Source organism: Eretmochelys imbricata, chromosome 20 (assembly GCF_965152235.1).
Source record: "Eretmochelys imbricata isolate rEreImb1 chromosome 20, rEreImb1.hap1, whole genome shotgun sequence".
Classification (NCBI taxonomy): domain Eukaryota; kingdom Metazoa; phylum Chordata; order Testudines; family Cheloniidae; genus Eretmochelys; species Eretmochelys imbricata.
The window spans coordinates 5275850-5303319 of NC_135591.1; the positions used below are offsets into that span (position 1 = coordinate 5275850).

The 27470-nt window shown below is 52.7% G+C and overlaps 1 protein-coding gene across 1 annotated transcript; it reads right to left on the reverse strand.

The window, feature by feature from the left end:
* Positions 1-1286: 1286 nt before the first annotated feature.
* ESPL1 (extra spindle pole bodies like 1, separase) lies at positions 1287-27360 on the reverse strand. The gene is made up of 30 exons (XM_077838422.1): positions 27280-27360; positions 25723-26838; positions 24741-24845; positions 23536-23656; positions 21709-21845; positions 21168-21361; positions 19831-20073; positions 18927-19071; positions 18147-18291; positions 17526-17665; positions 16092-16226; positions 15332-15451; positions 14028-14199; positions 13091-13219; positions 12277-12433; positions 11701-11810; positions 9883-11033; positions 8386-8818; positions 7507-7677; positions 6760-6973; positions 5853-6040; positions 5227-5354; positions 5022-5144; positions 4667-4822; positions 4184-4354; positions 3999-4103; positions 3382-3497; positions 3081-3164; positions 2351-2515; positions 1287-1825 (listed from the first exon to the last, which is right to left on the reverse strand). The coding sequence occupies exons 1-30, from the start codon at positions 27358-27360 to the stop codon at positions 1624-1626; spliced, it is 6657 nt and encodes a 2218-aa protein (XP_077694548.1). The 3' UTR covers positions 1287-1623.
* Between the last annotated feature and the right edge of the window lie 110 nt (positions 27361-27470).

The window sequence follows — 27470 nt, forward strand, 5'->3', positions numbered from 1 at the left end:
CATTTGAGTTCCTTCAGAACTCTTGGGTGAATACCAGCTGCTTCTGGTGACTTATTACTGTTCAGTTTATTTGTTCCAAAACCTCCTCTAATGACACCTCAAGCTGGGACAGTTCCTCAGATTTGTCACCTAAAAAGACTGTCTCAGGTTGGGGAATCTCCCCTCACATCCTTGGCTGTGAAGACCGATGCAAAGAATTCATTTAGTTTCTCCACAATGGCCTTGTCGTCCTTGAGTGCTCCTTTAGCACCTCGATCGTCCAGTGGCCCCACTGGTCCAGCAAAGTAGCAGGGGCCTCTGCAAATCTAGGGCAACAAAGCTGCAGTTAAATGCCATAAAAGCCTCACACTTGCCTTCTGGTTCAGCAGCCTCATCCAGCCACCTGAGACAGATAAGCAGCAACATGGAGGGGAATGTGTCCATCTAGGACCCCAACACACTTGAGGCCTTTGTGGGCTTGGCCCCCATGGCTTTGTCCTTGTTTACTCAGGAAATCCCCATCATTGTGTAATCTAATCTTAAAAGCCTCCAATTACCCATCAGATATGTCACCCTGCCTCAGCATGAGGGATGGGGAATGGGCTACATAACTTCTTGCAGCCCCTTCCAGCCCTATATATTTCTGTGGTTCTACACCAGGAGGGTTTTACAGCAGCATAGCTGTCTAAACAACCCCCGTCCCCAACCAGTTCTGTGGCCCAAGGTGGCTTTTTAATACCATAAAACAGCTCTCCCCACATTACCAGCAAAACTGCACCCAAGACTAAGAGATCCTCCCTCTCACATCCCATTCAGGATGACTGACACTGGCAAAAAGACACATGCCCCCCGTGGGAGGATAGAACAGCAGCGACTGAAGGAACAAAAGCCAAGTGTTGTAAGGTGTTTTGTCCAATGCGGACCCCCTACCAGCATATGGGGCATAGGAAGACGGCCCTTTGATGGGGGGGCAACAGTGGCATCTAATCTTCCAAGTAATCACTGCCTCAATTTACCCAGAAGAATTGATCTAGAGGGTGGTTCAAGTTACACACTCCAGCCAAGGCAGACAGACAGTCAGAAGTCAGAGTGGCATTGCCCAAAAAGGCACCTAACAGAGAAGGTAACTGGGTTAGGCGTGGCGGAGTAGATTGTCCTCTCACCCCGAGGACCCAGGAAATCCACGTGGTCCAAGTCCATGGCTCCACCAGATTTATTATAGCTGTACAAGCCTCAGATATTCAGCAACCATTTGCAATATAAAAACTCAGATTTATTTTAATTAAAATAAGTTATATTCATAGAGATTTGACAATTTACATGTATATGATTCTTCCCCCAGACCAGCCACTCTGCAAGTCACTGCAGCTGTTTAAACGTGCCACAACGAAGCTAAAAAATATCCATTCATGAGTCCTTATGAGAAGCCACCCATGGGCCTTCTGCCGAGAGTCAGACAGAGAAGGCTGAAACCAGCGGCTGAGCGCAACGCATTTTCAGAGAAGTTGTGGTCCAGAGGAAAAAGTTTGGCTAGGAGGCAGTTTTCAGGTCAAGTGTTTCATACAAGAGCCTGGAGGGATGAGGTGCTGGATCCACTTCATGATCCAAGTCCCATGACCCCTGGGAGCCCAGTGGGCAGGGGCCTCACCGCAGAGACACAGGTAAGCCATAGGCTATGGGGGCTGCTCCGATGAGGTATTTGAGTTTGGGGGCCTGGCGGGACTGGGCAATGTACTGGAGGAGAGGCGCGCCTGACCCTGCCTTTAGCCAGCTCTGGAGGAGCGCCTCCATATAGCGGTCGATGTCTCGGTCAGTCACGTCCCAGAGGTTTCCCAACACCAGGGGGCTGCAAAGGGAACAGACAGACACTTGTCTCCCCTCCAGCAGACACAGGGCTATAGCCAGTACCTTAACCCAGCCCAGCCATGTCTGGATCAAGCCTCGCCTGGGTACAAGGAGGGCAGGTTCAATTCCCCCAACCCCCTCCCACTATTTAATTAGATCTGGATGAGGAAAAAAGGTGTGTATAGCTTGGACTGGAATCAGACAAGTACTAGAGCCATAGAGCTCCGTCTGTGTTGGCATCGGGCTTCCCTGCAGCAGAGTGGAGTGCTGTGGCTCAGATTTGAGGAGACATTGATTTATGGCCATTAGCATTTGAAGCTCTATGGGCTAAGCCAGGGGTGACCAGATCTCATGCTTCCAGGGCACAAACAGAGCTTCTAAAGGGATCAGGAAGGAAACCTACAACCCTGGCATCTCCCTGGCTTATACCTGCCTCTAAAGCAGGATGGGGGGCACGGGCCAATCAGTCAATAGTAGCCAGAGCACAGATTTCCCACACTCAAGATCTCATCCCCAGCAGACTCACCATCCTGCCATGATGTACTTGAGGATGATACCAGTTCCCTCCAAGTTGCCGCGCACAGCCAGGGCGGCACTGCTGCAGCCAAAGAGCAGGGCCACAGCACCGCAGTCCAGCTTTAGGATTGACGGTCCATCCAGGAAGTGGGCACCGGCTCCATGCCCGGCGTAGCTAAGGCAGAGATTGTGGGTGAGCTCACAGCACTGCAGGGGACTTGGTGACTGCAGCTATCTTGGGGTCACTGCTCCCCCACTCAGCTCCTTGGCCTCCAATGAGACTGACTTACAGGGCAAGTGCTCTGCACCTCCATGGACTGATCTGATACCCTGCCATTGTTCCCCCCTCAGCTCCCCAGTGCTTGAATATAGTTACACCCCCATCCCTGAGCAGCAGAAACCTCTGTCTCTCCAGGATTGTTACGCTTGGGTCTTTATACACAGGGAAAAGCCACCTGCCATGAAGCTGATGGTTACTGAAACCTGCACGTATCAGCATCCTGTAGAGAGGGATCTCCTACCAAGGCAGGTATCCTCACTGTACAGGAACAAGCAGGGAGAAGGGGAGGTAGCTTGTCCAAGGTCACACCCCAAGCCAGGGAGAGAGCGGGGAATAGAACCCAGGAGTCTAAGGTGCCCATCTTCTATGGAGACCTGGTCAGTCCCGCTTGCTACCACCACCCACCCTCGGAGACACTAGTCTCGCTGGCTTGTAGCTGGCTCATGCCGGCACCACTTACATATAGAGATCACGCTGCGTGAGAGCCGACTGCATCTGCTCCTGGCTTGGGACTTCTCCTGTCACCCCTGTCCAGCCGGGTTCGCTGTAAGACGACACTGGATGAGAACAGAGCGTGGACACCTGCCACGCCCACAATGAAGGGCAAACCCCAACGGCATTGCTCAGCAACGCCCCCTATGGCTGCAGGCAGGAGGTCTCAACGGGACACATCTCCATCTCTACCGAGGGAGGCAGATTACAGCCAAACCGTGCAGAACCCCTCCCCCAGTGGGCATGTGGGGGCAGGGAGATGCACCCACCTCTCAAACCAGGCTCGGAAGCGCTCCTCCGTCCCAGGCAGGTTGTCATGTGGGTTGAGGACGTAGAAGGCACTGCTGGGATTCACCCCGCAGGTGAGGAGGAACCCTGGCCGATACTGAAATCGGGACACAAAACGTGTTGCTCCCTCCCTTAGGTGCAGCATACTGCAGAGCCCAGGCTGAGATCTAGGCGGGCACCCATGTGGGCAGCCACAATCCCACTGGGAGCTATGGGTGCTGGGCACCACCCAGTCCAGCCATGTGAACCGAGTGTCCATGCTACAGCTAGGGAAGCACCTGGCTGGCCTGTGTGATCATTCCACCCAGCACTTGGAGCCTGCCCCATTGCACCCATTTGCCAGGCCAGGGGTGCTCAGAGCCCCTCCAGCTAGCAGGGAGTGGGGCCAGCACTTTTGTCTGACCCTTTCAAGCTCGGTATCACTTGACGGGTCATGCAGGGGGAAGTGGGTCTCCCCCCGCCCACCCCAAAAGGGAGGGTCCAGCTGATCTGAGAGCATGGGAGCTACTTACTGGCCTAGCTTTCTCACATGGGCAGGGAATCCTTCCCCAAGGCCCAGCAGAGCCATCCCAGAACAGCCCCCCTCCCCTCCCCTTACCCTCTGAGTGAGGGAGTAGCTGAGCAGGAAGCGCAGGGAGGGTAACCGGGTCACTGGCAGGGTTCTCAGGCAGGGGATGTTCTCCCAGGGCAGCTTCTGCAGGTGCTAGAGAGGAAAGAAGGAGTTATCCACTGAGCCAGAGGCAGAGGCTGGTAGGTGCATGCTTTGGGGAGAGGACCACTAACCTTGTCCAGCACAAGAACCAGGTGACCGCTCGTCTGCCCACTGCAGGATTTCCACTTGTCCACCGCCTCCTGCAGGAAGGCCTGGGCAGCATCTGGCTGCGCTGGGCACAGCCCGGATGCCAGGCACTGCACATCTTGAGGGGTGAGGAGGTGAGAGCTGTTCAACACAAGCTGAGGAAAGAGGAAGACGAGTGACTGAGCCAGTGTCCCCACGCAGGGGCCAGCAACGTGATGGGTACAGCAAATCCCCCTCCATGCCCCAGGGGAATGGCTTCAACTGAAAAGCCTCCCCTACGTGTATACAAGGGACTTCCTTACCCCATGAGAGCACACTAGGGACCTGGCTCCCTTCCTACCACACAGTCACAGCATTAGCTCATCAACTAAAGCTAGGCCAGCCACATTGATCCTGCCCAGGCTCAGCCAAAAGCCTGGTCATGCTAGGGGCTTCTCAGCTGGTTCTCCCAGGACCACCCCTCTCACCTTCAGCAGTGCCAGATCTGAATTTTGCCAGCCACACCCCCTGAGACGTTCCTGCAGGCTGGAGGCCTCCTTGGCCACACCAGAGTCCTGGCTGGCTGGCAGCAAGGCCCCCTTCCAGCAGCTCAGCACCTCCTTCTCCAGGGTCTCGGTCAGGACCTGCAGAAGGGAAGAGGGAGTCTAAAGCCCCTTGGCACTGGAGAACTAGCCCCCACAGTGGGAAGGCCAAGGGCTGGCCCATGAGGAGGGAGCTCCCCCTCTTGTCCTTGTCGGCAGAGTGGGGTGAAGATATGGGAAGCCAGAAAGCCCAAGTCTCCAGCTTGGCTGAGCCAGCACATGTTCCCACGTCCCCACCTACCTTCATCCTCCTGTCCAGCTCTGTCCGGCCCAGCCACCAGTCCCTCTTGTCTGTGCAGCTGCTGAATTCCTTCTGCTCCTTCTGGATGGCATCAAACTCGCCAAGCACCGAGCTCAGGGGCGCCTGCAAGTGACAGCACCGTGAGCCCTGCCCCGAGCTCACAGAGTTGCCGCTGTCCAGGTGCCCCATTGACCCTGCCCCTCACCTTGCTCTGCACAGTTGGGATGTGAATGGTCACTGGGGTGCTCTCCTTCTCCAGCCGTGTTAGCAGCAAGGTGTCCCCAAGGGTGCCAGGCTGAAGGCTCACCAGGGTCAGCACGCACACGGTTACACCTGGGATGAGCAGTTAGGGGAGTCAATCAACGAGCCAAACCCAGCTAAGAGTCCTCCTTTGATGTCAGAGGATGCATTCTGAATCCCGCCCAGTGGAAGGGAGCAGGCAGCCTGCAGGAGAGCCCCCCCTTCTGTGGCATGGACAAAGAACGGTGCAAGCCTCCCACACGCCAACAGCCCTGCCCCTCTAGGGGGAGGAGGAGATTTTTGGTTCCCCAAGCCCATTCACTCCTTGTTTGGGGCCTCAGGTTGCAAACAAGGTCCCCCAGCTGGGATGGCTGTTTGCCATAGGGATGCCTGCCCACTAGGAACTGGACCAAGGACAACTCATTTAGCAAAGGCGCTGCTCTATGGCCAGGTGGTGTAGCAACATTCAGCCACCACAGACCCAGCTGGGTCCAGATCAGGCACCCAGCTGCGAGATGCCCTTTCCCAGAGGCAAAGCCAAAAGCTGCCCGCTACTGCCAGCTGAAAGGGACCCTCCCTCGCAGCACATACCGCTGGGGATTTTTTGCAGCTGCTCCCTGAAGCTCTCCGTCTCCCACTGGCCCAGCCCCGCCGAGCTGAATGCAAATAAACGCTGAAGCTGCAAGAGGTGCTGGAGCTGCAAGTCGGCATCCCCTCCCTGAAGGGCGAGCTCCTGCAGCTGGTCAGCGACATCGGCCACTGACTTTTTCTTCATTTTGCTGGAGATGGAAGCAGCGTGCAGGGAGGGTCAGTACAGCAGAGACCCCCAGAACCCAGAAAGGAGGGGGCAGATGGGTGGGGGCAGGTTCAGAAAGACTGTTCTGAACCGAGGGTTATGGAACAGGCAAGTCCCCATTGCAGTGCGATGCCAGGAGCAGCGAGCAGAGAGTCGGGCTATGGAATCCAGGAAGTGAAATTAACTGGTCTAGCTCCAGTGAGGCAGGAGGCTACGGGGTGTTTAAACTAGGACGAGTGTCCTGACAGTGCTTCTTCCAGTTTGATGTTGCCACCCTCACAGTAGCTTCCATCTCAGGAGCTCCTGAGGATTAAGCCACCCACACCCCTCCCCGAGCTAGGCATTATCTCCACGTTATAGATGGGGTGAATAGCCTAAGGTCACACACTGGTCTTCTGGCAGCACCAGGAGCTGTGGGGCAGAGCTGGCTCCCAGCTTGGTCAATCAGCCACCAACCCATCTTCCCTTCCTGCCTCCAGTTCAGTGTTAACCAAGTTATTTGCCTGTTCACTTTCGGAGGCATTGTCCTGCTCATGGACAGTTTTAATGCTCTCTCATCTTATGGCAGTGGGTTCCACAGGCTAGTTATGCCCCACATAAACAGAGGATATAAAGGCAGCCTTTGCAGGAAGAGAAGTAGTGGATCTAGAAGGGTTTCCCTTTACTGTATGAACCCGCCAGCCAAGGGCTGACAGCTCTTACTACAGTCTCCTGTGAACGTTGCTCATCAGCTGATGGCGGACAGTGATAGAGACGGACTCTGAAACCAGGTAGGCAGTAGTGAGGGGGTCCCGACTGCCAATGCACAGTGCCAACAGCCTGCAGAGCTGGCAGTAGAGGGTGCCTGGAGGGCAGTGGCTGATGGCCTGGAAGGCGGCTTTCAGGGAGTTGCAGACAGAGTCCAGAGAGGACAAACCTGGAACAGTCAGAGCAGATAACCCTGTTGTCAGATGGTGCGACAAGAGCTTTTTCATTCAGCCCTCCCTCCCACCCAGCGTGAAGGTGGAGATCGGAGCAGAGGGGAGCAGGTGGGGTGTGAAGGGTTGAGTGGATTGGAAGGGGGTTGGAGTGGCAGCAAGCAGGTTTTCAAAGGAGTTGGCAGGTTGGGGAGCTGGCAGGCAGGGCAGAATGGACATGCCTCGGCTGTCCCAGGGAAGAGTGGAGGCAGCCTCCAACAGGATTAGTTGCTGCAGTGTTATAGCAGAGACAGGAGGACTGCCAGTGCCTGATCCAAGCCCACCACGCTGCTATTGTGGCTTGTTAGAATGATGGGATTAAGGACAGACAAAGCACAGAGTGCAACTACACCTTGGTTATACAACAGTCCCTGGATTCCCACAGGAGCTCACCTCTCTGTCCCCTGCCACTGCCACAAGGCCCTGATGTTTCAGTGAGGAGGGGAAGCAACAAAGAAAGATCTAGGTTTTGTGGGGTTCCTAGGGCACTTACTGACAGCAGCGGCCAGGGAGGAGGAGAGTGGCTGCAGGTTGAAGGGGTCATGGCTTCCTTTCTTCTCTGCCACCAGGAAGTTCTCTTCCAGATCAGCACTGGCATCTCGCCGGAGAACCTCGTGCTCCCCTTCGACACCGTCCTGCCCGTAGGCAAAGAGCCTCTTCCTCCCTGCAGACAAGAGCAGACACTTCCCTCAGACCTTGCCAGGACATCAAGGCTCTGGCTTCCATTGGAGTCTGCTCAAGCCCAGGCTCTGCAGACAGGACTTGGAAAGATATACGCTTCCGTGGGAGAAGTTGGATCCAGAATGTGACAGGATTCAGCTCTCCCTTGTTCAGCGTTGGGACAAGAGCAGCATCTTCAGATCGACCCTGCCCACTTCCTCAGCTCAGGCCTCCAACTTGCCTCTGCTGTCTAACCCCCAGAGGCTTCCCTATCCATTTCAGGACCCAGCTGCACAGGCCGCCCCCTTATCTTCAAGGCCCTATATGGGCTCACACCTATATGCCCAAGGTGGCTAGAGAGTGTCCCGAGTGCTTTCACTCCACCCCTGGGAGCAAGGCCAATCTTACAAACAGAGGGTACAACAGTGAAGGGACTTGCAGCTGCAAACCAAGGGCAAGTCAAGGTTAGACCTTGGGTGCCTCCCAAATCTGGGCTCAGACCAGATTTCTTTTAGCAAGTGCTTTCTCCTTTGCCTCTATTCTCAGCCTGAGACCTCCCCAGATTCTGTGCCCCTCCGCCACCCTTGATCTAACAAGATCCAGGATACAGCTTGCCCAAGACACATTACACAGGACAAAGCGGTCTAGTAGTCAAGTCCTCCCTGCTGACTCCCCCCACCTGTTTCTGGATAGGCCAGAAAGCCAGGCCTACCTGGGGCTGGCTCCTCCTCATCAGATCCTCGCAAGACCTCAAAGCTGATCTCAAATCCCTCTTCCATCACCTCCTGTTCCTTGATGGTTCTCAGGAGCTCCCCTTCCTCCTCCTGACCCTGTCCACGCCCACAGGGGCCTCTCTGGGCTGCTCCCTTCTTTTCTTCTTGCCCAGCAGCTTTCCTGTTGCCTGCTCGTGCTCTCCGGGGCTTGGCTTTGCTGCTCTGGGGGCAGTTATCCGAAGAGCGGGCTTGGGCCCCCTCTGCATCAGCAACCAAGGCCTTTGGCCGTGAAGCCTTCCTGCCATAGGCCGATGCCTGTGTTGTCTTGTGGCTGGCAGGCCCTGACTCTTTGCGAGCTGCCAACCCCTTGTTCTCTGGCCCCTGGGCTGCTGCAGTGGGATCCTCCACATCACTGTCATCGCTGAAGACCACCTGGGAACAGGGGGACACAATCAGTTTTCTCCAGTCTAGTCTAGTGACCCCCTCTGGGCAGTGCTCAGAATGCATGTGGAGAGAGATTTATCAAGCTCTTCTTGGCACCAGGATGGGACTACAGGAAACAGCCATTTTTTAAATCATGGGATCAGTAGCCCTGGAATCTGAAGGCCTGAGTTTCTCTCCAACACCAGCAGCACCAACTTCAACTTCTCCTCCACTCTAGCCCAAGCTCTTGGCCTTGGGCAAGGGGAGTAGGAGCGAGAGGACAATTCGTGTATGCAGTTCATGATATTCTTGGCTGAGAGGTCTAAGAGGACTGACATCCCCATTGGAACTGGCTTTTGTTGCCCAACTCTGCTCACAAGCCTGGCTCTTAGATGCTAGTGGTTTCCAGTCCTTATGGAATTGGGCCAGCTAACCTAAAAGTGAAAGGCTCTGTGCATCTTGTGAGCCAACAGGAGTTTCAGGGGCGTCTTACGCACCAGAGAACTAGCAATGGAAGGGTTAACAGCCTGCAAATCTAGATGAGTCTCCACCTGGCCTTGGGACAATTTCAGCTTTGGGGCACTATTAACCCTTTCAGTCCCTGCAAAGACGTGGTAAGACCAGAGTCCTCATGAAGGGATCAGGTTCCTAGAGCAGAGATGGCCAGCTGCTTGTATTTAACTCGTGTAGCTAGCAGCAGGGGGGTGTGATAGAGCAAAGGGAGACCTAAATTAGGTTGGATTACTGAAGAATTTTGCAACAGTAAGCTGTGTCAGGCCGCAGCCTGGTCTTCCCCAGGGAAGGAGTACAAGCCCCATCACTAGGGACATGGCAGAACTAGCCAGGACAATGCCCTAGAGAGAGCAATCTGCGCTGATTAGAGGCGGGGAGACAGATGGAGTGGGCATCTCCCTATCCCAAATAAGCACAAGCTGTTCACGTCTGACCAACAGGCGGTGCTCTGGAAGTTGCCCAGGCACAGCGTCATTCCTGGACACATACCCCCGCCCCCCAGATATACCTTCTGCCCCAAAGATACTGTCCATCAATGAGCTCTCCGCCCACCCACTTACCTTCAGGCGAGATCGGACTCTCTTGGAAGCTTTAGGAGCCTTCAGCAGCTGGGACTTTGCCCCTGGAGGGGAGGACTCGTTGAACACCATGAACGGAGCCTTGGGGCCAGGGGTTGGCTTAGTGTGCGAACGACCCTTGGTGGGAGGCAAGGATTTCTGCACTGGGGTGCAGGGATCCATCACAGGTCTAATAACAATTGGGGGCACCTCTCCGTCTGAGTCACCCAGGGCAAAGACATCACTGGAATCTATCAAAGGCAAAGGTTTGATTCCCTGGCCTCTCTTGGCTTTGGGTTTTGGGCCAGATGCTGCCACTGGAATCTTCTTGCTTCTACTCTTCAGGGGCAGATTCTCCTCTCTCTTGATTGTCTTGGTCACTGCTGATCCTTTGGTCTCAGAGGAGGGAGCTAAGGGTTTCCAGGCCCAGGCGCTGGAGAAGATGTGGGCCATGCAGCCATTATGCTTGGAGGCCAGGCTGTAGATGGTAACCACAGCTTTGGTGAGCAGCAGGCTGGCTTTGTGGTACTCTAGACCTGGCAGGCAGGGCACTCTGGAAGACAGGAATGTCAGACCGGCCTCCAGGAGCTCCCATAGTCTCTTCTCCGGCTGGTGGCCACCCATGCTTTGAGCAGCCACAGTGGCATAGATGTTGGCGACCAGATTGTCCAGCAGCCCAAGCATGGATCGGTCCCAAATAGCAGCCTTCCCAGCACAAAGGCAAGATGCCTCCCGCACCATGGTGGAGAAGCGTGAGGTCATGACCATACAGCGCTCCAGACTAGCCTGAAGGAGACCTAACCCTTCTGCTCTGTTCCCTGATGCCAGCTCCCACTGGGCATAGGAGACCACCCAGTGGAGGCAGACGGCCGAGAGGGTCACATCAGAGCAGAGGGAGCAGGAGCACAGGGCGGAGTGGCTCAGGAAGTTCAAACACCTCTTTTTCCTGGGTTTCAGCACTGGGGAGGTGGTCAGGACACTCTCCTTCTCCTGCCTGCTCACTGTGTCCACAAACTCTAGTGATGGGCCCTTCAGGAAGCCATCCTCTTCCCCGGCAGGCTCAGCACTGGGGCCTTGGCGCTTGCTGCCCTTGGACCTGCCCTTCTTGGGTTTGATCTTCACTTCGCTTTTCTGCTTCTCTTTCGTTTCAAAGTCTGGAGGTGGAGGAGAGGGAGTGGGGTTAGTTATTTGAGTGTTGCCACTTGCAGTCAACCTGTGCTGTGATATACTTAACACACAGTAGACTCAAGACAATCTATTACTGTCCTTTGTAGGAGGCCTTTTCCCCTCAACAGGACAGAATGCTTCCCACCACCACCACTCTGCTCTAGGCAGCCTCAAGACAACACCGATCTTGGGGTGTAGAGCCAGACTTGTAACCATAGGACCCCCCCAAAAATCTAGTTTTATTCCTATATTAACATAGCCTCTCTCTTTCCAGGAAGCAGCTACTAGACACTCCTTTACTGGCCAGTGGGAGTCGCTCTCAGCGAGCTGAACTTGATTTGGTTTGGAATTATGATTGCCACGTCTCAAGACCTCCCCCACCTCCAACCACTCTGGTTCACGGATCTTGGTGTCCTCAGTTGTATCATTAAAACTATTGTAAGAGACACCCTGCAGAGCAGGAAAAGCACTACCTTGATGTCTATAGAGCCTTCTCTACCCCTCACCATCTGCCTCTGAAGTGTGAGCTGTACGGCCACTGCCACCAATGGACAATGCCACGGGACAAGCTGGTCACATTTCCTTTTGAGAGGGCATAAAGTCCTCTTCCCCATCCCGCTTCTCTCCTTTAAATCAGAAGTAAAAAAAACTCACCAGTGCCAGATTCTAGCAGGAACAGGGCTTGTTGGAGGTCTGAGTGACACAGCTCCAGCTCACTTCGCTGCAGCTCCAGCTTGGCCTTCAAGACCAGAAACCCAGCACACCTAGGAAGAGAAACCTATCAACAACCTGGATCCAATGAGGTAAGATGGCAGCTTGATTAGCAGTCCATGAACACCAATTTTCTCTCTTCCACCTCAGAACCGTTAATGAAGGCTAAAGACATCAAGCTACAGGAGAGTTTAGTTTGTGAAGATTAAAACTTAGGCAACATGCCCTAGAGAATTCCTGTGAGCAGCTGCTCGTTTGAGATGCACCAGGGAACGATCAGCAAGCCTCACCACTAAGGCTGCTTCCTGCACTGGCGGCAGCTTGGACAAGACCCAATATCTGGCCTCCCCATCTGTGATGAGGAAGTTGTCCCCTATGGCTGGCCTGAAAGCAGAGCTGAACAGCTCCCAGAAACATGGAGTTCCTTCACAGGGATTGAGACAACACTGACGGAGTTGCTTCACATTGAGATGGACATGCTGTGCCCTGTGAAGGAATCTTTCCCAGTGAGTCCCTTACCACCGAATGGCCTGCAGCTTCATGGCAAGTTTGAGGGCTTCCAAGCAGAAGGCTTTGGCTTCACACACCATCTCCACTTGGCTGAAGAGGGCAATGAGCTTCTCAGAGCAGACCAGCATGTCAGCCAGCACCTGCCATTTCTGCAGGAGATTTTCCCCTGCATAAGAAGGGAACAGGTGAATAGGGATCCTCTTTTGCACTGTACCTACAGAGCAAAGGGGAAGCCACTTGGTAATTAAGGTCTACAAGACACTGCACTACTCCAGACCGTAAACATCATGCAGCTTTTTGCTGGAGAGGCTGGTCAGCGTAGGTCACACAAGAGCTTATGCTCCAATGTAAAGTCATCCTAGTTGATACTGAAGGGCCTGGATCAGCAGGCAGCCAGCCAGATATCATGATGGCAGGCTCTGCATCTCTAGCAGAACAGCTAGAATACCAGTGAACGCTGAGTTGAGGGAATTTTGCCCCCTGCCCCTTTAGTTGGTCCCTTCAGTGCTCTCTGTGGGCACTTGATCATAGAAGCTAGACTGTGGTATATGGAAGCTTAAGACTCTCCTACTTCTAGAAGGAGAGAGTAGGCCTGCTGACATCAAGGATGAAGTTAGATTAAAATAAGATGCATTTCCATCCACGCAAAACCTGAAGTTTTCCACACAGCAGCTAATCCCTGCACAGACTTTGAAGAGTACAACTTGAAAAGAGGCTTGTTCTCCATTTCCTTCTATGCACAAAAGCAAGATCCAGTTAAGACAGCCAAGTCCTCTTAGTCAGGGCTGTTAGCAATACTGTCCATGCACCATACACAGCTTACCATGATCCACAAACTGCGTTTCTGTCACAGTTTTAGGAGAGGACAGCAAGTCACCGCCCATCAGGAGAAGGAGGATGCTGCGGAAGAGTTTGTGAGCATCAGCAAGAGCAGTCTCAGGGGTCTTCCATCCTGTACAAGGGAGCGTATGAACATTAGTACCATCTGCCTACCCATGCAGGCAGTAGTTAATTCCCCCAGCGTCATTAATAGCAGCGTGCTTGGCATGACACCAGCTATCTGCAGAAACGCCAGCTGAACTTATAAAGCATGCAGATTCCAGCATTCACTCTCCGCCCATCTCAATTGGAAGGGCGGTGTCACAAGATGGGGAGATCAAAGCAGGCAACCCTCAGCCAAGCGAGGGCCATTTTTAGGAAGAGGAGCATCTGCAATGACACTTGGATAGAAGTTACTTGGACCAGTGCCCTCCTATTCCAGGACACATGCTGATCCCCAGCCTGGGTCAGGAAACAACCCCTCTCCCCGTCTAGCCTTATACAATGAAGTATGCTATGGGAGTTCTATACCTCGAATAGATTTGGCATTGGTTGCCATTGCAGATGGACACAGGACTAGATCCACCGCTGGTACGTTAGCGTCCATGCTCTCAAAGCTCTGGAGGACAGCCCCAGATCGGGAGGCTGCTTTGCTTCTGCCCACACAGGAGGGGTGGAGAAAAGCATTTGCCACATTTGTGGCAAGAAAGGTAGAAGGTACCCAAGTTTAGCATGTCACTAATGTTGTGGGTCAGGTGGTCATCACTGGCAGGCCAGGAGAAAGCCAGATCTAGGTATCTGAACTCCCAAGCCACCCCAGTCTGCCAACGTAGCATATGCCACCCAGTATATGCCCACAAGCCCACTGCCATCAGAATATCTCTCATGCTGCTGAGACACTCTGGACTGCAGTCAGGGTTTTGCCATGTCCCCATGCTCACCTTGAGCCCAGAGCTTTTGCCTGAGCTCAGGCAAAAGGCTGGTTGAAGAAAGGCTGAGATAAACTGCCATCAACTGGAGGACATGGGCTCGGAGCAGGTACCAAACCTTTGAGATCTTCTGCAGGGCTGGGTGTTGGAGGACCTCTAGCAACAGAGTGAGGCCTTCTTCAACCTGTATGTGATAGAGATTAGGACTGAGGGTACAGTGACCTGGAAAACAGGTCTTCATATGAACCAAGACCTATCAATTCAGCCTTACAGCTTGATTCTAGTAGCTGTAATCCATGGAACAGGCTGGAGTGGAGGACTAGAAATATAAAGGGAGAAGTTTCAAGAGCAACAGTTTCGTTGAAACAGCCACTTCTTTCACCCCTTTTGAGGAGGGGATTTCCTCCATGCAAGATCTGTTGACTGAGACACAGCAGAATGGGTTTAAGATCCTGCTAGTCAGGAACACTGTGGAAAAACCTCAGACTGGCAGGGGGCAGTGTGCAAGGCATTTACACTGCCTCTGCTCACCCTTTTCTGGATTTGCCCTCTCCAGGCATCTCCACCTGGCACCTTCCCTCAGGAGCATGTAATTGAACAGCCTGGCTTGCAGAGGACTCATTACTCTAAGTCCTCTCACAGCTGAACAGAAAGGTTTCCATTCTGGCATCAGATCTTCAAAGATTCCTTTCCCAGTGGTGCCAGGGTGGGCTTTGATTCCTAAACAAGGTGGCTATTGGGCAAATCAAAAGTTTTCTATTAAACATGTAAGGGTTTCAACTAAATTGAGCTTTTCATAAAGAGTGTATCTGCATTCCACGGGGAGTTCTGTTTTTTTGTCAAAGAAATTTTCTGCCTGAAAACTGAAATGTTAATTCTGAAATGTCACTGAGGCATCTCATGCTTCCACTTTCTTCTATTGACCAGACTCCATCTCCTATGATGCTCCAGGGCCACGTGACTACCATGCACAGGAGGAATGTGGGGGTGGGGAGGAGGATGCATCGTAATCGTACATCATGGGAGAGGAGTCCAGGCAGGGAGTCCAGTCTACAGGACAATGGGAGCTCAAGGTACCGAAACTACATGTCCCATGAGGCATAGCAGCTGTATTTCAGAATCAAACTGTTACAGCCAAAAAAAAAAAAAAAAAAAAAAAGCTGAATTTTCTGTGGGCAGGGGAACGCTCCATTTTCCAACTAGCTCTAGTAGATCCATATTTAAAGATCACATTAATGATTTCTGCAGAGCTGAAGCTTGATAAACATCAAAGGGACTGGAAAGTAACAGGAGCTACATTTCAAAGGGTTGGTTACCTTATGGTTTGCACAGCACAGTTGGCTATGGAGTATAAGGCACGTTTGCTTCAGCACTAGATAGGAGTCGCTGCTGCAGTCAGCCTTTTGCAAGCAGGACTCTGCTTCTTCCAGGAAGATCTGAAAGGAGATAAGCCAAATGAAGCATGCCCAGTCCAGGGATTGCCACAGAGCGATAGCTGAATTCAGCTCAACGATGATCATGTTAAGAATCTTAAGAAGCACAAAGCACCACAAAAGCTGGAAGATTAGGATCACATTAGAAACCACTTCTTCCACTGAACTCCCACGTACTGGGCAGCTAGCTTTTCTTCACCTCCCCATCACAATCCTAGAAGGCAGCAACACTACACAGAAAAGCTGAAAGTCAGACCTACCAAGTGTACGACACTCCAGGCTTGACAGTTCAGAGCATGGAAGTTAGGCCAAGTGTCCCCACCCTAGCAGAGCATGGCACCATCGGCCTGTGGGTCAGAGGCTCCCAAGTTTCTTTCCGCCAAGAACCCTTCTGGAGTCTGCCTAATTGTCCCAAACCCCCTTCATTTCCAATAGTCCTGGAACAAACCCCGCCAGCATGATCTCTCATGCGTGGTGTGTGAAGGAGGCCATTGAGAACAAAATGCCATCCTCCATGCAGCAAAAGTGCTAGAATGCTGCTCTGGCTCAAAGGACTGACCCCCACATAAGCCCAGACAGACCCCACCTTGGGAACCACTCCTATAAGTCACCTTTTTACCACCAACCTAACCCTGATACTTACCTTGGCTTCACCGGGGCTCTCCAGCAGGAACAGTAGTTTAGTCACTTGACACAAGGCATTGGCTGTCCCAAGCCAGTCACCAAGGACACCGGAGAGGGTTCTGATCAGGAGATAGCTTTCCATGGATTGCAGCGGCTGTGGGACAAGGAAAACAAATACACCCCATCTCTTTGGAGGCTCATCCTAGACAAGCTGCACATACTTTAAAGCCATCACTTCATCCACTTCAGGATGAGGTATTGCAGCCATTTAAGAGTTACATGACCCTTCAGAGCGGCAAGCTGCAGGGAGAGAGGAGAGGAGACAAACACTCCTACAGCAATGAGGGCCATGCGAGTACCCAAATAAAGAGGGGACCACAGGAAGCCACAGTGGAAGAGATTAGGACTGTTTAAAAAGGAGACACTGAGAGCGAGATACAAACAGGGATTGTTAGAGACGGTCACATCCAGAAGGCTCCTATTGACCCTCACAATGAGATTAGAAAAGGCAACACAGGAAACTGACATTGTCTAATTAGCCTGCAAACTCCCAGCCGCAAGGTACCAAAGACAAGATTTTAATTTGCTTCAAGAGCTGAATGTTTATATGAACACCTCCCACCCCCATCCCTACGCCTCTGTTACAGTAGATAAATGCTTCAGGGCATAAGCCAACCGCCAATGGCTAAGGGTTAGGAATGAAACCTCCATGGCCAAGTACTGAAGAGATTTCCATAATGGTGTGACACCTTCCTCAGAAACATGGAACAGGCTACTGTTGAGATAGGGATACCCAACTACATAGCCCAGTAGGGAGCACTGCTGTAGGTCAGGCTATGGTCCTAATCTAGGGAGGAAGGAGGATCAACAGAAGCTGATCACTGATCATGTCAGGGAGCTCCAAGTGCTGGGGCTGCAGTGCCCACAAGGGCCTTGAGTCTGTGGCACTCTGGCTGGCCGCGCTGCATAGCAAGATCAGAGTAGAGGGCAGAGCCAGTCTTGCTCTGGGTCAGAGTCAAAATGGACGCAACACAAAATGGAGATGAAGACTTGAGACTAAAATACGGAGGGGGCTGAAATCAGGGGTGGGAGCATTTCTTTTGGCCTGTCATTTCATGGAGCATGGGACTAGGAGCCAGGATTCCTGGGGTCTATCCTGGTTCAGCCACTCACCTTGTGGCCAGACTGCTCTCTGCCTCAGTTTCCCCTTGGCTAGAGCAGCACAGGCACTTGATTAAAACATGAAGGGTCACATAAGACAACACGCTGGCTAACTTTTAGCCACTGGGTCAGACACAAATAACTTTAGTGTGAGTAGCTATAGAGATGACCTAGGGTTAGTACTAGTCTGAAGCCCTCATGCACTTCAACGTTCATGTTGAATAGCCCTCAATGCCACAAGGCTATGACGAAGCCACCTCCCCAGCCCATCAGAGCCCAAGGCTCCAAATACCTTTGCCATCATTCTGTAGAGTGCTGCCAGGATGTGCAGGGAGACCACGGTCTGCTCAGCACTGCGCACTACTGGGACTCCCTTCTTGGCCAGGAGCTTCTTCCACAAGGCAAGGGCATCATCCAGGCACTTGGCCTGTGCTAAAAACCAAGGCATGTAGCTGTCACTCAGCCACCAGGGGTCTGATCCCTCTTCCTCCAGGGCCAGAGGATCAGACATGGATAAAACCCACCTCTATAGCAGCAGTGACTAAACGGTTCTTGAAAGAAGGCAGAGGGAATGATTCAACAACCCCCACCACACGCAAGCAGGGGTGTTGTAGGTTTGCAGGTGACAGTATCTAGACAGGCCCAATGTGCTCAACTAAACAATGGAGAGACCACCAATCCCACACCCACTGCAGTGGCAGAATTGTGGGATACATTCCCTTTGCTCCCAATGGGAGCATCCCCCACGCCCTTGCACCCTGGAAGACTGAATGGGAGACTGTGTGCCTCACCCCCACCTCAGGGATTTTCTTTCCTGGGCCCAATGGATCGATTTAACCCAGATCGGAAGAGATAGGCATTGCTCCAAGATACTGTAGGCATTTAACTGTACCACCTCAGAGAGGATCCTCACCAGAATCTGCCACCAGGTTGAAGGAGATGCTGTTGTACAGGAACTTGTCATCTTGGAGCTTGTCTTCATAGTTGAGGTCATTGGGTTCAAAATCCTCCAGGTTCTTGTGCCCCTGGTCTCCGGCTCTCTGGTCCCTCTCAATGCTCTGCAGCAGGTTGAGAGAAGCCAAGGCAGTTACAGCACATTGTTAATGGGACATCTGATGGGAGAAGAGCTAGATCTCCATCAAGTATCAGGGGGTGAGAGTTTGTCTCAGCTCCATCACCACTGGCTTTTTACCCCTTGGGGGGAAGGCAGCCAGTCTGAGGGGCCAGGCATAGGGAAGGCTCTCAAGGACAGCATCCCAGACAACTGCATGGGAGCAGCATGGGCACTTCCCTGTCCTTCCTGCTCAGCCATTTCACTGCTGCAGGTGCTGGTGCTTTGCAGCCAGTCTCTACAGGTGGACCATTGATGTTCTACTAGAAAGACACCTGGTATATCCAGTTTAAAACAGGCATAGCTGGCACACATGGTGCCCACCACTTCTCATTGTGGCCATCAGGCAGTTGGAGAGCTTTTCATTGGTCCCATTGATACCGGGGCTGCCCCCGGGCACAACTCCCCAAAGACAGCACCATGTCTGTGGTGCCAAAGCCTCTCACCTACCCTTGACACCCAAAACACTGTCCTCACCCCAGTACAATGCCGAGGTGGCTCCGGAGCATAGACCTCCCACGTGGCAGTGAGGTTTGATCAGAATCACCAGCGCTGCATCACACCGCTGCTGCAGCCACCTACCTCCTGCATTTTGGATTCGAGGGTGCAGATGTAGAGCCAGAGCAAGGCCTGTGCTTTGTCATCCAGGAGCTGCTCCTGGTTCTCAGCACTAACAGGTACAGAGTCCAACAGTCGCAGGGCCTCCTGTACTGAGTCCAGGGAGGAGCTACAGGAGAGGAGACCTGTTGTAAGACAGACTAACAGCATCTCACCCTCAAGGATCTCACAGAACTTCACAGAAGGTGGGAAAATATTATCCCCATTTTAAGAAGAGAAATGGGCACAGGTCAGCAATTAAGTGACAGAGCTTGGTACAGAACCCAGGTCTCCCATATTCCAGTCCCTTGTCTCACCACTCGTGTCTCCATAAGGCATGTACTGTACAGAGAGGCCTTTAGTCCCCAGGACTATTGTCCGGCACCATAAGATTCAAACCAGGGAAGAGGAGTCATGTGAGGCCAAACCCCATGATAGTTCACACCAGGGGCAACCCAACAGTCCTGGAGCCTTAGCTTTAGTCTTCTAGAGGAACTCCATGGAATGCCCCTATAGGGTAGGTGGAACATGAACCTCCCAGATGGTAGGCACAATAGAAAAGACATGGCCCCTTTTATTCAGTAGCTCTGCTATAGGGATCATCAGTGTAATGGAGACATCTCCTGCTCTGCACATGCCTGGAGCAATCTCCAGTGTTTACAGGGTGCCAGGTTGCAAGGGGCTGCAGACCTGGAAACAACATTTGCAAGACAGAAGCTGGGTCACTAAGTGGCCCCATGTTTTCAGTACTGCTGGGGAACCCCCCCACAACTGGCTGCTTTCCCCACGTGGCTGCCTCCTGGGGAAGGGTAGCCAATCAGAACTGCTGCAGGAAGCAGAGGGACAGGCAGATAAGAGGGTGATGAGGCCCGCCCCACCCTCCACTCACCAGGCGGTCTGCTCCGTGTAGTCATGATAACAGAGCACCTGGGCCAGCTCCACCAGGTTCACCGCCCGCTCATGCTCTCGGCCGCTCTCCTCTGAGCAGATCTCCAGCAGGTCACAGATCACATTGAAGCGCTCCTGCCCCGTGTCGGCCCGTGTAGCCTTGTAGGCTTTCAGTTCTTCAGAGAGCACAGACACCAGGGTCCCTACATCCAGGCCATGCCCCTCCAAGCCATCCTTCAGAGTCCTGCAGCAAACATGCAGGTCAGACAGGAGCAGTGCTTGGAGGTGGGCCACTCAAGATGGCTGCTAGGGCTCCTGATAGCCCCACCCATAGCTGTGCACTACAGCACAGATCCAGCTTTCTAGCCAAGGTAGCATTTCTTCTGGCAAGTGTCAGGTTAGTCTTTAGGTATGTCAATAGCTTTGATCATTATTAGGGCCTACCAAATTCACAGCCATGAAAAAGGTGTCACAGACTGAAATCTGGTCTTTTGTGTGCTTTTACCCTACACTGTACAGATTTCTTTGGAGAGACCAGTGTTTCTCATATGGGGGGGGCCTGACCCAAATGAGAGTTGTGGGGGAAGAGGGGGGTCACAAGTTTATTTTAGGGAGGGGGTCATGGTATTGCCACCCTTACTTCTGCGCTGCCTGCAGAGCTGGGCGGCCAGAGCGTGGCAGATGCTGGCCAGGCACCCAGCTCTGAAGGCAGCACCGCCAGCAGTGGTGCAGAAGTGAGGGTGGCAATCCCGTACCACGCCACCCTTCCTTCTGCGCTGCTGCTGGCGACGACTCTGCCGTCAGAGCTGGGCTCCCGGCCAGCAGCTGCCGCTCTCCAGCTGCCCAGCTCTGAAGGCAGAGCTGCCACCAGCAGCAGTGCAGAAGGCAGGGTAGCAGTATCACAACCCCCCCACCCCCCAATAACCTTGTGACCCCCCACAACTCATTTTTGGGGTCAGGACCCCTAGTATTACAACACCGTGAAATTTCAGATTTAAGTAGCTGAAATCATGAAATTTGCGATTTTTAAAATTCTATGACTGTGAAATTGACCAAAACGGACCATGAATTTGGTAGGGCCCTAATCATTGTTTACACAGCTGTGGCTCTGCTAGGATAGTGACTAGGTTGTGTGTGTGACAACAGATCTGTCTTGGGCTACTGGAAGAAATATACTTCCATTTTACAGATGGGGAAACTGAGGCAGAGAGCAGTTTGGCCACAAGGTCACTGGCTGAACCAGGATAGACCCCAGGAATCCTGGCTCCCAGTCCCAGGATCCATGAAATGACAGGCCAAAAGAAATGCTCCCACCCCTGATTTCAGCCCCCTCCTTACTTTAGCCTCAAGTCTTCATCTCCATTTTTTGTTGCGTCCATTTTGACTCTGACCCAGAGCAAGACTGGCTCTGCCATCTGCTCCGTGATTTTGCTTTGCAGTGCCACCAGCCAGAGTGCCACAGACTCAAGGCCCTTCTCAAACCAACACAGCTTCCTGTAGCTTTCCACCTGCAGCTTAAAGCATTTGTGCAACTGCAGAGAGACAGAGAGCATGACTTGAAGGAGCATTTTGGAATAGGATGGACAAGATTCACTTCCACCTAATCCCTGCAAGGAGGCACCATCGACAAAAGCTTCCCCGTTCCCTAGAGGCCCAAGCCCCACATTGCAGCACCCATCCTGGTGGAGAGCCAGTCAGGACTCCACATCACGAGAGGACAGAAAGGAAGTGCCTTACATCTCCTGACACTCAGGGCCGGAGCATGCTGCCTTCATGGTAGTCTGGTTCCTATAACCCAGGTACTCAAGCTCATGGCTCCCCCTTACACCAGACCCCCAAGCCTGCAGTGAGCTACCTGGAATCTTAGACAGCTACTCACTCTTTCTGTGGACATCTCTGGATATTTACAGGATTCTGCCATCCCCAGCTTGCGACAGAACACCTCAGTCACCGAGCTGGCCTCCACATACAGCTTCTGGCTGTAGAAGCCATAGGCCAGCTTGAATGCACACGAGGCTGCCACAGCAAACAAAAGCATGAATATTAAAGGCTGCCTCACTACGAGATTACATTACTCTCACACTGTCCTCACCCCTATGGAGGATAGGGGCCCACCGCCCTCATTCTGCAAGCCTTGTTACCAATACCCTTGCAAGAGAATCTGTCTGCCATTGCTCCCACAGCTCATGGAGACTGAGCAAACCGCTTGTCTGGAGAGATTTGGATTTTCCAGCAGAGCATCAAGGATCTCACTGGCCTAGTGCCAGCCATATGTAGCCACTTACAGACACTGTCCCCAATACTCCAGCGAGGAGAGTATGTCATGGAGGCACCCTATTTGGTCTCAAAAAGGAAGGATTTGCCTTGGGCACCTCCTGTTAGAGAGCTGTGGTTGCAAACTCCCGACAGCCATCCCATCAGAAGAAAGCATCAGTCTACAGAGGAAGTGTAAACACTGACAGGAGGAGACACACCAGTCACTACTCAACTAGTCTATCCAAATCTCCTCACTTACCCCGGTGCCACTCCACAGACTTCAGCTGAATTGCTGGAGATTTGCACAAGTGACAGGATCAGGCCCCAGGAGCTCAGTTAAGGTAGGATACCATCCCCTCTTGACGAAAAAGGCTGAAGGCTTTTATACAGCTCCACATCACCATTCTGGGGCCCCTCTCCCCGCATTCCCTGGTTTGAACACCCCCCTAATCCTATGCTATGTGCAAGGCATGGATATCAATTCCTCCAATGGATACTGGATACCAGTAACACACACTCACACACTTCCATCCCAGGGTGGACTTTGTGAGTCTCAAGCCCACACTCTGATCCTTCACTGCTCTTTGGGCCACAAGATGCTCAGTCATTTCCCTGCAGTGCAGATTTAAGGAAGAGTGGGAAGAGTCAGATGCAGAAGCAGGCCAAGCACTTCCTGGGACTGAGGGGGAGGTGGGAGGAAGGTCTAGTGGCAGGTGATTTGAACAGAACAGTTGATAGGGATACTGAGGTGGGAGGAAGAGGATGGCTCACGGGGTCTAGGAAGAACATTTTCTTTGGGGTCCCATCAGGAAAGACACTGCAGTGGAGCTGCTGCTCCCTGGTAGCAGGGATTACCAGGACTAAAAGGAGTCAAGAAGCAGAACTTCGGAGAGACTTGGGGCAAGAGAAAGGAGCAGCAGCAGCCATCATGCTGCTCTTGTTCCGGTTCACATGGGAGTCTTAGCACCATCCAGTGGCAAGACTTTGCAATACCACATTCTGTAGTCAGCTCAAGTCCAGCACCAGCACGGGGTTACTCTGGGAAGGATTTTGTAATCCAAAGAACCAGGGCCATCTGGTCACAAGCCATGCCTGTTCCAGCTACTACAGGTTAGAGCTTTTGCAGGATAGGGAGGAGCCCAGAGTGATTGCAATGCTTCCCTGCCTAGAAGGGAAAAATCTCAGTCAGACCTGGCAGAGGGATCTCAGTGGAGGAAGCGGTCAGTTTCTCTCCCTGGCAGCCCAGTGGGGCTTAGGATATTTGTGAGGCGTTAGTGAATGTTCCAACTTTTTTCATGCCGAGTTTTGTTCTGCATTCAGGGTAAAGGACCAGATCCTCTCGCAGAGCAGCACAGAGCAGCGAACATTGGGAAGGCCATTCCCTCCCCACGACAGCAAGTTTTGTAACCCACGACGGAGCAGGACCCTGCTCAGAGGCTCAGGGACTGACCTGTGACATCAAGGTAGTCCACCTGGTCTTGTTCGGAGAGCCCCTCTAGTGCATCAAGCATCCAGGTAATGACACTTTGGCAAGAGCCCACCAGCTGCTCCAGTCCAGCCGCCCCTGCCACCTGTGGAAAATCAGAGGTTTGGGGAGCAAGGGAGATGCAGCAAGAGTGCTGGAACATTTGAGCAGTTGCATGGGAAAGAAATAATCAGGGATTAAGAGCACAAAGCAGCATTCTTCCACTGTTGCACAGTCTTTATCTGTTATCTATTCTCAGAACTAAGAGGGTCACCACTGCACCTGGAGTTGCTATTGCTGGTTAGCACTATAGAGTGGTGACTGTGATAATTGACTTGACTTTGCAAAGCAGTCTGACCTCCAGATGAGATACACCAGCTACTCTTCTCTCAAAATACTGGTTAAAGTTTCATGCCACGTAGAAGAGGAACATCACCACCTAGCTCTTGCATAATACTTCTCACCTGTAGATCTCACAGCACCTTACAAAAGGTAAATATCTCCATTTTGCAGCTGGGAAAACTAAAGCGCAGGGAGGCAGAGTGACTTGCCCAAGGTCACCCAGCAAAGCAGTGACGGTCAGGAATTGAACCCAGGTCTCCTGAGTCCCAGTCCACTAGGCCTCTCTAATAGTGCAGCCCAGAGTCAAAGGCTGAGGGTTTACAGGAAGTCAAGGGCAGATTCAGGAATAGAATCCAGATTTCCCAACACTAACCACATGACCACACTGCCTTCCTTTGGGTGGGAGCAGAAAACAACTGACAAGAGGGAACGCTGGTGTAATAAATGTACCTTATGCTCATAACAACCTGCAAGAACCATGGCTCCTAGAGGACATCTCCCGCTGACCTGCTGGCCATTCAGTGATGCTCTAAGGCATCTTCAACCCAGTCTAATCAGAAGCCTTCCAACCAAGAAAGGCTGCATAAGGCATCCATCGTATTGTTCAGGGGTAGGCTGGATGAGACTGAGCAATCTCAGAGAGGGGGAGTGTTGTCATTACAGCACTCAGAGCCCTGCTGAGCCAGGACCTCAGTGAACCAGCCCCCACATGGGAGTTCAGTGGCCTCAGATTGGGACCAGTCCAGCAATGAGAAGCTTAATGTTTTTTTGCACCCACACTTCTTGGAAATCTCCCTTGCCCACTCCCAGCTCCTAGTGGTGTACCCGATTCCCTCCACTGCCAGTACCTGGGAACCCAGGAAGGCATCATATGCCACTGTGGTGCAGAGCTGCAGGCTGTGATAGTGTAGCTGTTTCACGGCTTGTTGCTGTTTCATGTTGTCAGGAGGAATCTGAAGAGGGAAAACAAAAAGGCAGTCCACAGATCAGCATGGAGAACGCACACTGGCATCCCCAAGGAGCATCCGTACCAGCTCAACACACATGGATCAGGCCCCATTGAAACAATACAAAAGGTTGCACTATCATTAATTGGCAGACAGATGAGCTATCAAACAGCAGCAGCAGCAACTGGCTAGCATGTGGATGCAGGCCCACCCCACTCACCTGTGATGCATCCTCTGAGCTAGATGAGAAGGGAAGCTTGCATTTGTCAGCAGAACCCCTTTATCAGGTGGAGACACACCTGTGCACCCTAGCAGGTTAGATTTTGGAAGGCCACATGATTCCCAGACAGAGGGGACATCGACACTGCAACTGGAGGTGTAATTTCCATCTTGGGGAGACCAACGCACGCTAGGTTGGATCGAACTAGCACATTAAAAACACCGTTGTTGCAGCATGGGCAGCAGCAGACATTAGCCGCTCACATATGTACTTCTTAGGGTCTCAGACGGGATTTTGCTGAGGCAGCTCGGCTGTGGCTACACTGCTATTTTGAGTGCGCTAGTTCTATCAAAGCTAGTGCAGGTATGTCTACCTGAGCTCAGACTTACCTGAGTGTAGAGTTACCCAGAGAGCGTGCTTCCGTTCTGCAGTGCCAAGCGGGTGTACTGCGGAAGTGGCACCTCAGCCATAGGCAATCTCCAGCCTAATACCAGACTGGGCTTTAGAGCCCTGGAGCTCGAAAGATCCCAGCTGCCAATGGGTCTGATCCTTTGCTGCACTCCCAGGCTGCATACAAAGCCCAGATGAAACCCTGGCACAACCCTTTGTGTCTCAGGCCCCACCCTACCTAGGGGAAGCCCCTAAATCACAAGCTTTACTCACGCTATCCAGCAGCCTACGGAGAAGCCAGGAATAACCCTCCATGAAGGCGGAAAGGCCAAGGATGTCCTCCAGGCTGAACAGCCTCCGCTTGCTCTTCTTCATGTACCCATTTAGGGAAGAGACAATGAGCTGGCAGCTTTCACCCAGCACTCTGGGCAGGGGCTCAGGGACTCCAGCTGCACAGCTCAGAGCTGCAGCAGCTTGGGAGAGGGGCAGTCCAGCCTGACTCTCACCCAGTGCTAACACCTGGTTTAGCCGGACTCCGGCACGAAGGAGACCCAGAGCAGCACCGAAGCCCTTCCCAATGTCACCAGTTCCTTCCAGGTAGCCCTGGGCTTCGTCTATCGCTTCTTTGCCTTCCCCAAAGCAGCTGCTCTTGCAGAGACGCCGGCACCGCTCCAAGGTGAGCTCGAACAGGCATAGGGACCGCTGCAGGGGCAAGGGCTCCGCTGCACTTCTCCCACCCAGTATGGCTACGATCAGGTGGCGAGCAAGCTGCTCGCTGAAGAAGCAGGCATCTTCTTTGCTCAGGGGGGTCCTTTGGGCCTCAAACATCACAGCAGCAGCTGCAGCTTGACGAGCAACTTGGGAGGTAAAGAATGGGGGCTCCAGGGGCAGCTGGGCTGAGCAGTCTTCCTCCAGAAAGACCAGAAAGCGCACGGCCTGCAGCCGGCCTGAAAGCACCACCCTGGTTTCCTTTGGTGCCTGGTCTGATTTAGCAAGTGCATCTGCACCCTTCCACAGCACACTAAAGCTGCTCTTGGCAATGGCCTCAAAGTCTTCAGCAGGCACCTCTGGGGACCGGCACCTTGCCAGGTTGGCATAGAGCAGATCAGCAAACCTTAAGCAGGCATCATAGGCTCCCTGGGTGGCAATGTTCCTCAGCAGGTGGTAGAGGATTTTCTCCAGGTAAAGGGGAACACGCTGGGGCCCGGCTGCTATATAACCCTGGCATGCCAGCTCAGCCAGGTCCAAGAGGCTTTCAAAGTGTGCCAGGCAGTTCCTGCCTAGTCCCAGCCAGTAGTTGCAAGCCCGCAGGATTTTATCACAGACCGTGCTCTGCCAGGAGAGCTTGCTTGTACTGGCTGGGTCTTCTGGGGCACAGGCAAGGCTTTCCTGAAAGGAAACAAGATGATTAGTGCAACTGATACACACCTTTTATCGGAGGATCTCAGAGCATTTTCATATTAGGCCTCCCAACCCCCTCACAGGACAATATTGATCAGGTTCTTCAGATGGAGAGTCTGGGGCACAGAAGGAAAGTAGCGTCCATTGAGAAGTTACACTGAGTCAGCAGCACAGCTGGGGATAGCACCCAGGAGTCCTGATCCCCAGTCCCCTGCTGTGACCCCCAAGCACTCCTACAACTAGGGAGTATGGAACACGCCCACTTCCTCAACTGTGGATCCATGTACAAAGCCTCCTCTGTTTCTGGTAGTTAATGCCAAACTTTTTTTCTGGCCATACTTCTTGCTAAGGGTCCGATCTAGAGAACAGCTAGACGTCCACTTCTCCCACAGTGGGAGTGGTTTCAGAAGTCTTCTCCTGCAGTCTCACCTTCAATTCCAACAGCAGCACCCCTGTCTCGTCCCAATTGCTGGTTCGTGCCATAAAATCGGTTCCTTTTAGGCGCTTCATCCTACTTCTGGCCTGTAGCAAGGAAGAATGAACCACGATACAGGAGTGATTGGATGGCATTCTCTGGCCTGTGTTATACAGGTCAGACTAAAGAATCTAGTGATGCTTTC

Excerpts from the sequence above, each read along its gene's own strand:
- ESPL1 (XM_077838422.1), bottom strand. The coding sequence starts at position 27,360 with ATGAAGCGCCTAAAAGGAACCGATTTTATGGCACGAACCAGCAATTGG. Across the intron at positions 15,452-16,091 it reads AGAGCCCCGGTGAAGCCAAG|ATCTTCCTGGAAGAAGCAGA; the intron begins GTAAGTATCAGG and ends ATCTCCTTTCAG. Across the intron at positions 13,220-14,027 it reads GCAAAAGCTCTGGGCTCAAG|GATGGAAGACCCCTGAGACT; the intron begins GTGAGCATGGGG and ends TCCCTTGTACAG.